Here is a 12,459-nt window from a genome sequence, read left to right on the forward strand (position 1 = left end):
ACATTACAATTAGAATGACATTTCACAAAAGCATGTGAATTCTGAGTCAAGTATGTTTTAAGCACTGCAAACCCACACCCTAGGATTTAGACGTGTATGGGCTTCTGGAGACCTTGTACCACAGTCAGTGTTTTATATCACTAGAAAACATGTAAACAACGAGTGATCCAATTCTACCTTCTTTTAGATACTTAACCATTTGCAATAGCAAGACTTTCTTTCCACTGGATAATAAGGTGAAGGAAAGATAAGTGCTTTACTCTCAGCAGATGTCCTTGAGCGCAGCACCTGAAATTCAATGTACTGTATCAAGTGTATATAGTGGTTAACTACAGCAAAATGTGTTGTTTTCTGGAGTGCTGAAGAAAAATTTCCATAGAAACCTCATAGCTTGCTACCTTGAACTTGGAAAATGACCATTTGAGGGAACAAAACAAATAGACAAAAAACAATAGATGCTTACAGTAAGACACTCAACAAAGAGTTAGACATGTGCCTGTATGCGTATGAAGATTGGCACCCACTCTAAGCTGAAAAGAAAGCAACTCTTTAAATACTGTTTAAGCTAAGATTAAAACCATTACAAGAGGGATGCAGAGCCATTGTACTCAACACTCACATAAAGAATATCTGTGGACTTTGCACAAACCAGTTTCTCTGTACTTGAAGGAACGTTTTATGCGGTTCTTCTGAGCTTGGTGTAAGGTCAGTGTGACACAGACCCACGGAGAACAACGTGGTAAACAGAGGAAAGAAGGAACTCCGTGTTTCCCAGAAAAGAGAAAAAGCATTGATCAAAAACTGACTTCTGCCATATGACACAGCCTAGAGAAACCATAGATCAGGTTCTGCATCTTCAGTGTAATTCAACAGGTACCCAAATTACTGAATTTTTTTTAATAATAGTTCTCTAGAGCTGAAAAGTGTATCTAGTGGATGTAAAAATAATAATTTCAAAACACTTCTGAGATACTTGAAAGTATCATGTGGTGAAGTGTCTGAAACAAAAAATGGAGAGATTTTATGTGAGTTCCTGTGGTGTAGCACAGATTAAAGTTATTGAGGGTGTAAATTTGTGTGAATAGGTTTATGTGAATAGGGTATGAGAAATTGATCTTTTTCCAAAGTTCATGTTCACATTCACGGTTTCTCTGTGCCTGTGTGTGCAGGATGCTGGAGTATGAGTGTTTCTATCAATTTAAAACCTTTCTAAAAGAAATAGTATTCCATGTGAAAGGCTCTTACCATCCAGCCTGTGGCAGAGTATCGTCCTTCAGAAAATTTTGTATTTCTTTTAAAGTTATTTCATGTAATCCATTGTGACATAATATGTCCATGTCATGGTCCTATTTGTGTGGAAACATGTACACTTTGACCTCAACGCCAGTTGGTTGATAGATGAAACTTACTCGGCCAGTAATTGGTGCTTGTTCTGTTCCTCCTTACTGGTGATCTCTGCAGTGGAAAAAAAGTCAGCATTTCCATTTCACAGGAAATTCAAATATTTTAACATATGGTTTTGTCCCAAACTTCAGATGAAAAGGAGAAGTTCTGAAAAAATTTTGCTTGGAACATGTGAAAAAAAATGCAGTTAATGTGACACTATAACGCATATGCTAGCAGTAGCACAGTGCCTCCTGGAAGCAGAAATTTTCATGATTTATCCCATCATTCTTCATGGACTGGGTCCTTTGAAGAGACTAATTCTGCTGTTGTGTTTATACTTACAACTCCTGTGATGCACCAGGGCCTTGTCTGTGTGACTAGATACATCATCTCTGAGACGCTGGACTGCAAATAAGCAGGTTAATATCAAACTCATTGTTTAGGCTCAGTTCTACAAATCAGAACATCTCTTCTCAGGTCAACCCAAACCAAAGTACCTCATTCTTTTTCTTCTTTTCCTGATGAAAACTCAGTAGCATTTCCACAAAAACGCACGCAGCTGGGTAAAAATGTAATTTTCCATTGAAAAAGTCATGTGATTTAAAAAAAAAGAAATTCCAACCAGCTCTAACAATGAGTAATGTCTTTGCTGCCTGTTCTACTCCTTCATACATACCGAAAATAAGTCTTGTTACTTTTATACAGTAACACTTGCCATTCCTTCCCTATACGCAGCGTTCATTAATATGGAAGCAGTTTAACCTCCCTTCTACTTCCCCATCTTTCCTTTTCAGTCTATTAAATGTGCTGTAGCTGATACAGTCCTATCAAGTATATTGTGCTCTTGGATCTCTTTGCAGGGTCTTTTTTGTTTTGTTTTGTTTGGGGGGGGTTAATTTATTTGTGTGTGTGTGAACCATAATTATCCAAATGTTTTTTCCAAAATTTCTTTAATCTCAGATACCTAGGGTGTGTGGGAGAGGGGCAGAAATGGAGGAACATATCCTGGGTAAACATTTGGTACTACATTTGCTTCAGTCTGGACAGGACCACAAATGATAAGGGCAAACTTAAGCCTGTACTTTGAAGTATGGAAAGAAAAAAGTAGACATTTACAAATTATGAAGTACTAATGTAATTTTTGTAGTGTATGGAACATCTCCAAGAGGTTCATATGAACTAGTAGTGCAATAACATCCTCTTTGAAATAGTACATCTGATCAGAATGTAGGGAGGTGTTAGATTTAGTTTTGCAGCAAAGGATACAAGCTCTACTGCAGGAATCAGTGAAAAGAAAGGATGCTGGTGTAGATAAAGATGGTGTGGGAGGGTGTGTGTGGTATCAGAAGCATTCGTTCTGGAATTTACCTAACAGAAAAGTCACTGAAATATAATGCAGTAAGTGTGGTTTTAATACAAAGCCCAGAAATGCTATAAAGGAAGTGCTTCAGAAAAGAAATAAAATGTAGGAAAATACTTCTGCTTATATCCCATTTAATGATTACGAATTTTTACAATTTAGGAAGAAGGAAGTTTTAAGTAACATTTATCAAGTCAGTAAGAAGAGCATGTGCATGGAAGAAGAGTCTTCAGAGAAGCTATTAAAGGGGAAGGAAGAAGCTACTTAAAATAAGCAAGGAGAGGAAATGTAATTCGGTGTTAGGGCAGATAATGCAAGGAGAAATAAAAGGATGATAGATCCTGGCACTGGCAATGTGCAAGTGATATTCCTTGAGCTAGCAAAATGACGTAGAGCTGACCGGGACATACATAGTCTACAATTTCAAATGTGTGCTATAAACACAGAAATACAGAAATTGCATTCAACTGTTAAGATCAGATGACAGGCATACCTTCTCAGCTGGTTTATGTATGCGTGTGTGCCAGGATGAACAATCACTTTTGTGGGCATAATTATGAGGGATGCTTTCTGAACTTTGATTCAATAAATCAGAGTGTGTTCTGTAAATACACAACATGATCTGTATATGCTATAAAATGTGTGTGCTGGTTTTGCTGCTTTTCTTTTCCATTTCTGGGCTCAGCTCCTCAGTCCAGAAATGCTTTTACTTTCTATTGCTCTGTTAACCTTTGGACAGCATCTTGTGTGTGTTTACAGCTTTTGTACAAAAGCTGACTGCAGCTATCAGTTATTTAAGTTGCCAGGCACAACTTCACAAAGAGAGGGAAGCATTCTCTTTTGTGATCTTGCAACGTTTTTAGATGTGAGGAGGTATGATTGGTGTTCAGTGATTGCCAAAACTTCTACCTGAATTATGAAATACATATCGTGATTGTGAAGATGATCAGCATATGTTTGCTTCAGGAGGTATACCAGCAGAAAGATCAGTAGCGTAATGAACATAATTGCAGTTATTCTCACTTTGGATTTCTCCCCGCCCCGGGGAGAACAGGAGGAGGTTCTCCTTGCATAGAAATTCATAAAGACCAGTGATATGAACAGAAAACAAAATGTTTTAAAAAAAAAAAAGTAGAGAAAGTGAAAGTTTGGTGCAGAAAGTAGTAGTCAGAATGATGAAGCAGCTTCTAATATAACTTGCAAATAAAGGGTATCATTGGGACACATACGTTTAGTACACGGTTGAGTATTTCAGTGCAATAAACTCAAAAGTACAGTTCAAACTCAATTTTGGATACTTAGGTTCAGCTTGTTTCATGGATTTATGAGTCACTCGATTCTTTGTAAAGAAGATAGACTAAGATCCAAAGCATACAAAGCACATCTTAATTTACAGAATAATGTTCTGACTTTCAGAGTCTAAGAAAAGGAATTACAGTTCATCCAGAGTGTTAGTATTTATTCACTACATCTTATGTAAACTACTGCCATCGACAGTGGCTCTGTATTGCGTCAAAGTTTCTGTAAGGAGACAGATAAAGAGCTTATCACCTGCACGTATTCTGACTTCTTTTCACGGTTTTCCTGCTCCATTGACTTGTCTGTCTTTGGGCCTTTGGTACCATGTGTGAAGCTTTCTTCAACATAGGGGAAAAAACCCAACTTTTTGTCCCAGAAACACGGTGAACATCAACTGCATTAAATAGCTGCAGTTATAAAATGCTGCAGGCAGTGGCATAGCCACATTTGTGGCTTACCTAAGTGTTTCTCACTTTTACAGCCATTCAAAGGTTTATTTTCCAGTGCGTAATACAGTTTATCTCTGGAGCTTTGCATTGGATAAAATATGGACGGTTCATCAGGCTCTTCTGACAGTGTCAGGTTACTGATGTTGACCACGTTAAGAGGTTAGTGGTGAGGACACTGAAGAAAGAAGTACTGCTGGGTCTAGAAAGCTGAAGTGTATGGGTCTGCTGCATACCAAAAACTTGTAAGAAAAACACTACCCATTTATGAGATACAATAACGGACCGAGCACAGTAACGTTATGCTTCTCTGTTAAAACCCTGGCTACATACATGCACACGTCATGTTCTAAATTTACTCCTTCCTAACCATGCATTTTCTTTTTTTCACTAGGGCATATTTCAAAACGTTTGTCCCTCAGTTCCAGGAGGCAGCATTTGCTAATGGGAAGCTTTAGGCAGCCTCGGGCGCTGAGACGATACTGGACAGATCCTTCAGTCTGCGCGTGTCAGCCCACAAGAAGAATGCCTGGAAATGGGTTGGACTGTCTTGATAGGTGCTTTCTTGCCTCTGAAATGGTTTTGGTAGCTTCAGGTTTTGCCAGATTTCTGAAACAAAGACCTCACTAGCATGCTTAAAACTGAATATTTGGTATTTGTCCTGTCCCTTCACCTCTGCCACCACCATTCCTTTATATATCCACTGGATTAAATTTTAAAAGGCGTGTTTTGATGTGGAAACATTTTCTTGTGCCAACAATGTCCTGTATGTTATGCCTTGTTTCCTTATCTTCAGATGATGTAAATTGGATATGGTTTTTTTTCTCCACGGAAATACTATGTAATTTGTATATTTAGTTAACATTTCCAGCTTATCCTAAGAAAATATAAAACTGCCGTATGTACCAGGAATGCCTAATGGACTGTACAGTGCCATATTCTGCCTTGGAGGTTTGCATCTCACTGTGGTTGTTATTCTCACAGGTATGGATATGAGTTGCACAGTTCAATTCTCAGTGCCTTTCAAGTTGGTCTGATATTGGCAGGGTGTTGAAGGGGTTTTCTAATATTTCAGTTGAAAGCTCATCTTATATGAAATGCTATGCTTTTACGCTTTGTTTTTATTTCCAGTTGTACGATTTTGGTGTTTTTCTAATGAACTCCCCTTGCCATTACGAAAAAGTTCTACTTCTTTAGTACCAATGCACAAGGAACTAGTTATATAAATCAGTATAACAAAATAAAGCTCTTTCATAGACCTGTAATTTTTCCAAGTAAGATAAATACTGCTAAGAAGCAAACTTTCAACAGAGGAATGAATGATGTCTTGGAAAATAACTGATGAAATAATGTAGGGCTATAGGTATTTAGCTTAATGCTTAAGTTCAACATGTCTTCTCAGAAATAATTTTAAGTGTATATAACTGGAAACATTACCCCCCTAATTTTGAAATGCCAAACGCAAAATCCCACCTATTCATCCTTTCTTTCACGCTTGTGTCAGGCGCACCAGTTGGGGCTAACTGTCACAATGTCACTTCCCAAATTAATTTGTAAATAGACCAGGGTACTTTCCAGTAAGGAATAAAATTAACAGTGTATGTTGCTTATAAATGGCATATGGAAAATGTGCCCTACTTCTGCTAAATATAAGGAACTAAATGAATAGTATGCAGATGATACAGTGGCACTGGAAAACATTTAATTTGAAATTATTCACTATAGCACCACTATCTGCTTATGCAATGAAATCTCATCAAATTACTTGATTGGCAGCATTCGCCTTATCAAGTTAATGTAAACTTGTTATTTTACATTAAAAGTAGTGCTTTCCAGGGGAATGTCCACCTAGGGAACGTAGATGGCTTTTGAGCAGTGAAGCTTAATAATTAAGAATTATGCAGATAATTTGCTTCTAGAAACTGCAGGTATTTTTAGCTAGTTTACAGCCAAAATTTTAGTTTATGTTTAATACCGAAGTTCTTGGCTGGAAATTAAGCTGCAAACAAAATCAGAAGTGTTATTGCAGATCTACAGAGGAGGGGGCATATTCTGTCCCGTGAGCCACCCCCTTGTGACTCTCGCTGCATTATCTGAGGGCTGTAAACAGCTCCAAAGGTCTGAGCCTGAATTCCCTCAGTGGAGGCATTGCATTAGGCTTTTGCTTGCAAACCAAGACTTATAGCAGATGTGGAGGGTGATGGTTTTATGCGAACAGCAAAACTAACTGAACAACCTTAAATGACTGAAAAACAGGCATTGTTTGGTATACTGGGATGATCTCACATCTGCATTTTTTCAGGTAAAAGTCAAAGCCACACACACACATTCAAGAATAAGCTAACTTGTGAATGGGGTGGGAGAAGGAGGACAGCTAATGAAAAACATTTGTTCTCATAATGTTCAAAATCTGATAGAAACAATCTCTAGCGTCTTCAAAAGGTAAAAACCAAACCCTCGAGTTGCATCAGTAGATTCCTGGAATCTTACATTTTATAACCTTGTGTTCGATTCAGTGTTGTAGTGATTGCCCCACGAACACAGCATTTGCTTTGTATACCTGATTGTCCAAGTGGCACTACTATTTGGGTTTTTTTATCTCTTCAGAAGTTACTGTGATTCAAAGGCTAGCAATTGCAAAACATTTCAAAAGGAGGTCCACTCTTCAGATTTAGTACACACTTTCAACCAAAAATACATCCTTCACCTCAGTCCTAGTAATTTTGGACAAAGGACTGCTTTATTATTAAAGGACTGAGAGTTTTAGAAGCCATGTAAGAAAAGACTTTGAGGATATAAAAAGCTTAAACCAGCAATTCCTTCTGTTGAATTCAATAGTTTCACCAACTTTTCTCTAGCATGTGTGGAAACAAACTGATAGTTTCAGTCTAACTTTACATCATGCTACAACTGGTACTATTTAAAAAAAAAAGAAAAAGGTAGAAAAGTTGAGAAACTGAACTGTTTGTGTTTAAGAACAAGTCTGCAAGCCTATCAATTTTCAGATTCGAAGAAAAGGCATTTTTCTTACACTTAAGGAACATTTTCTTCATTTCAAAGCCACCCTGCACTCTTTGGCCTGCACAGTACTTTATGGAGCCCTTCCTGAGAGTTCTCAGAAGAAGGTATTGGGGGTGTTAGCACTACAAATGGGGTACTGGGAGGAAGAACATGGAAAAGTGAGTGAACTCTTCTCTCCAGAAGGAGGATTACCATATAAATACTACATCAGAAAAGAGAGTTAGTTTGAATAATTTTATATCAAATCAAGTATGTTTTGAAGGTGTTTAAGTTAGCCACAATAGTTGTAATCTAATACGTTGGAGTTATTTCTGTTATCTCCTGGTTTATGATAATATCCATTGTGGCCAGTGTAATGGCAATGAGACTTTCAGCGCTTTCTTTCCCATTATGTGATATATGCAATTAAAATGAGCAGTTAGGCTAGTTTCTTTGCTTTATGAGATCCACAAAACATAGGAGAAAAATAGCAATGTTATGAACACATTGAAAAGCCTAAATTCTATTCTGTCATAATTTTGATTGAAAGAATGCAGTAAGTCTCTAGTTACTAAGCCCCATTAATGCACGATTTTCCAAAGGTCCTTAAAGTGCAAACTTAGTCAAGCCTTTATTCATCTGCATATGTAATCCACTGTGCTAGAAGTAATACCAAATCTTTCGGATTCAAAGTTCAACTTTTTGTGAACTTGCTGGAAAGACTGGACAAACAGCTGGAAGCATAAATAAAAGTTAACTGTATCATACATAGTTTGGCCTTCATTGATCTTTCTGTTGTGCTGGTCATCACTTTGTTGATCAGCAGGTTTTGTTTGCTGAATCAGCGTTTTCAGTATCATCTGTGCCATTGAACACCCTCCCATTCATATATGAAGTAGTCTTGACTCAGTTTTTGAGAATAAATCATTTCTAGAATTAGCACGGATCTCCTACGCGTTGTTAGATCCTCACTAGGCATATTTCTATGTGTGTTTCCTTCCTCTCATCCTGTCTGGCACTTGCGGCAATAAGCATCTTTGGTGATTCAGTCGGGAGATGAGATTTAGCAATGGAGTGCAGTACCTTAAGTCTTACTTCAGGTGGTTTTACAGAAAGAGACTTCTTAACCTAGGAAAGAGGGGAATAGGTTTGGTTAGTCTCTGCCAAGCAGTGCCTCCTAATACAAGGCTTGGGGGTGCAGCAAAGGTCAAAAACCTGTTCAAGTGGTGAGTAGGGACTGCTGCTGGGACATCCTCCTACTCCCATGTCAGTACCCTCAACAACTGGAGAAGCATGTGAGGGTCACCCCTGCAGGTCTGAAATACGTTTCTAATACCGCGTCTACGCAGCAGCAATACATGAAGGGGTAGTGTCCTCAGTCAGTGAAGAAGGGCAGTTTCTCACCTTTCCAGCTTTGTGAGAAAGGCGTGCTGCGAGAAGGTAACAAGCTTTGGACACGGCTTCTGACCATGACTGTTAATTACAGGGTGCTGTCCCTGCCCTGTGAAACAAATGAAGTGTGTGACCAAACTTGGCTGCCAGTGAATGCTCTTCCCTTAAATTACTTAGGTGTCTCTGATTGATGTATTGTAACGCTCATTAAACCTAAAGGTTACACTATTTCTTACTTCTTAAATGTTACTGAAAATCCCTTAAGTCATCTCCTTTTCAGTTTTATTTTCAGGTGTCTGTAATGTTCTAGGACAATTTTGTTTCATCCTCACTAGTTACTGGTATTTTTAGCAACTTTGAGGTTTATGTTTTAACAAGACAACCAGTAGTTGTTCCGAGTGTGTGCCAGCGTCGTATGGACCTACATTAAATACAGAATTATTTTATGTTAAAATAATCAGTCTCACTGTAGAAACTGTTTTTTATTTATTAAGCTAAGTATTGTATTCTCCACAACAGAATAATTCTGAGAAAATACTCTGTTGTTACCCAGAACAGATGCTGATGGCATTGGATACATTTTTTGCACCAAATCTTAGTTTAATTTGCATCTTAGCATCAGCAGGGGGAAAGTGTATTCTCCTTTTCTGAAGGAAGCCTGCACCTAAATAACCCATTGATCAGGCTATATATTTTCCTGTTTGTACTTTGAAACAATAGGGTTCATCCCTATGGGCAAAGCCAGTAAAAGTCTGGACAATGTACATCAACTGTACAGGGGTTTGTAATTTATTTTTTTTTAAACTGACTTTATAGATTCAGAGAATAATTTCAAGCTTTGCACTGGGGGAATGTAAGCAACACAAATATCAGAAACATGCAAGTAATTTCAGCTACGTAAGAAATAAGACCTGCAGTCTAATATCCTACAAGAACTCAAGGGTTCTGCCATATATTTCTGAGCACGTGGCTCGAAAAGCCATGGTGTGTAGGTGATTTTAGTGATGCTTTTCCTATTCTGTTCCCTGTCTTACGTTTAAAAGCTCAATTCTTGGTTCCAAGGCACTGCACAAACACCATTTTGTTAAAATGGTAGTTACCAAGCAAAAAGGCAGGGGGGAAACTGGGATCAGCTGCTGAAAATAGGTCTTAAATCATCAAGAAATCAACAAAGGAAGCAAGGTTTGGCGGCTGCCCTGCCACTTGCTGAGTCTACAATATGGGCCTTCAAACGTGTCCCCAGTGCAAATTAAAAAAAATACAGGAGGTTTTTCTTGCAGCGCTAAAGAATAAATACAGTTTTAAACAACAGGAAGTAAAGCAAGCGTTTAATTGCGGGCATGAAAAGCAAAATACACACTAGAAGTCTAACGTTATTTGTGCCTACAGCTCCCCGCGTTTCTCCTGTCACCAGAGAGGGTGAAGAATTAATGCCTCGTGCTGCAGCTGCCCGTGGTGAAAATTGATCCTTGGGGTGCTTCGTGTTTTCATCAAACTCTATTTAAACCCTAATGATGCTTTTTCTATCCCTGAGGATGGCAACGTGGTACCAGGGAAAAGCAAATCTTACGCTATCAGGGGTTTCTGTTCCACTGCTGCTCCATTTCAAGCCCTTGATTTGGGTGGGGCGAGTACTTTGTAAGCCAGCAAACAGGGTACGTTTTATTTCCTCAGTGTTTATTTGAAATGATTCAAGCTGATTGTAATTTGACGTCTCGTTTCCTTTATTCCACTGTCCCTTTCAGCAAAAGCTTTTTAGTACTTGTTTTAAAATCAGAGCTGTCGAGGTTATTTGTGTCTTTCGAAGGGGATGTAGCACTGGTGTGAGCGTAGCAGCTCGAGGTTGGAGCCGTGCGTTTCTTCTCTGAACTGCACAGTCAGCAGCAGCCCAAGCATTGCACACCCCTCCCAGCAAACCTCACTTGAACTCGGTCTGACAGGATGGCAACCAGGAGCGACAAAAACCCTGACCTGTTTTTGCTTTTCCTCGGAGGGCTGGCGAAACGGCCTCCGCGGGCTCAGTTGCTGTACGTAACCTCCTCCGCTACCCAGGTCCCCCTTTCTCCCTCTCCGTGAGATCCCACGGAAATGCTGCAGGAGGTAACGGGCTTTGGTTGCTCATCAGCTGGGGCTGGGTTCATTTTGTACCCAAGAGAGGAGCTGTGCCAGAGGGGAATGCCACCCTGTTGCTGCTGAAGCCGGGCATTTCCTCTTAACGCCTTGACAGGAAAAAGCAGCTGCAAAATCCAGCTGCAACCCAAGTACAGCCCTGCCAGCTACGGGTGATTTCTTGTGTGTTTTGGCCAACTGAGCCTGCTCCCTATTCAGCTGCCTCCGTTCTACCGGAGAGCAGACGCTGCAGAAAACTTTCTCCTTGCCCCGCCAGCCCTAGAGGCATGTAAAAAGTTCAGGGGCCATCAGCAACCGGCTTCCCGTCTGAACTTTTCCATCCTCGTTATGAGAAGGGGAAGCAAAATGTCCAAATAAAAATCTGTATTATAGAAACACCTTGTTTCTTACATTCTTTCAGTTCCATGGCTTGTTTCAATGGTTTTTTTATCATTGCTCTCTGGTGAAAAAGATACTGTGGCATGCTGCATTTAATAGACTTTCTGCACTCGTCTCCCGGTCCCTTGTATCCAGCAGGTGCTGTGTCTCAGCATCTCTGTTCGCTTCTGAACCGTAGCGGTGCTCTCAGGCAGCCCACAGGTGAACCGGGAAAGAGGACGGCATCTTCTGGTTTCAGCAAGAAAGAGGTGAGTTTGGGTGAATGAGTTTGCGCTGTGAGAGTTGGGCTCATCTTCTTCAGAGCCCCCACAGCACTTGTAGCCAAGAAGAAATAACAGCTTCTGTCTAATGGAGTCAGATAGCTAAATGGAGCAGTTTCCGCACGGTGGTGGCTGGTATAATTATACGCTGGGCCGTGGCGTGTCTGGTCCTAATAGCACCAGGGACTCTTGTGAGTGACTCAGCTACTGCTTGAGGCTAATTATGGGCAGGTTGCATGAAAAACCCCCGCAACTTGGTCCTGCCTTCTTCTCTTCCAGTGGATGGGTGTTCAGCACCGCCATGGATTGCTCATGCAAAGCTGGGTAAATGCCTGCTCATGAGGAAAAGGCTTTTCAAAGCAAGGCTGCAAACAACACTCAGAGGTGCCTGGTTCAAAGAGGAGGTGTTGGCTGTCAGAACATCGCTCGGTCGAATCTGATTCCCTGTCTCAGGCATTAGCCGGTGCTGGGGTACTTTATAAGAGAGATTCCAAAATAATCTAATCACTTGGTTTGTCATGCTTGTTATGGATGACAGGAGTATTTCCGCGTTTATAATGGCCATTTTGTTGAATTTAGCATTATTTTTATTATGGTGTTTTAGAAATGGGATTAGAAATGGGATTTAGAATGGGATTATTTGGCCCTTTTTAAAATTGAACCATGTCTTCAGCACTGTGATATACTCTGGCAAAAGGGTCCCCACATTAGCTATACTGTGTGAAGTGTTATTTATCTTTTCTGCTCCAGAGATACTTTGGAGCAGGCTCAAGAAGCAGGTAGCATGCTTGAAGTCAGCTCAGAGAAA

The 12,459-nt window shown here is 39.8% G+C and overlaps 1 protein-coding gene across 2 annotated transcripts in view; it reads left to right on the top strand.

The window, feature by feature from the left end:
* Window positions 1-9,298, top strand: part of BABAM2 (BRISC and BRCA1 A complex member 2) — a 179,469-nt gene extending 170,171 nt beyond the window's left edge. For both annotated transcript variants that reach the window (XM_072856727.1, XM_072856728.1), the window contains one exon: window positions 4,886-9,298. In XM_072856727.1, coding sequence (XP_072712828.1) covers window positions 4,886-4,949 — 64 coding nt within the window. In that variant the 3' untranslated portion in view covers window positions 4,950-9,298. The remainder of the gene's footprint in view (window positions 1-4,885) is intronic.
* Window positions 9,299-12,459: the final 3,161 nt, after the last annotated feature.

Source organism: Ciconia boyciana, chromosome 3 (genome assembly GCF_034638445.1).
Source record: "Ciconia boyciana chromosome 3, ASM3463844v1, whole genome shotgun sequence".
NCBI classification, from domain to species: Eukaryota; Metazoa; Chordata; class Aves; order Ciconiiformes; family Ciconiidae; genus Ciconia; species Ciconia boyciana.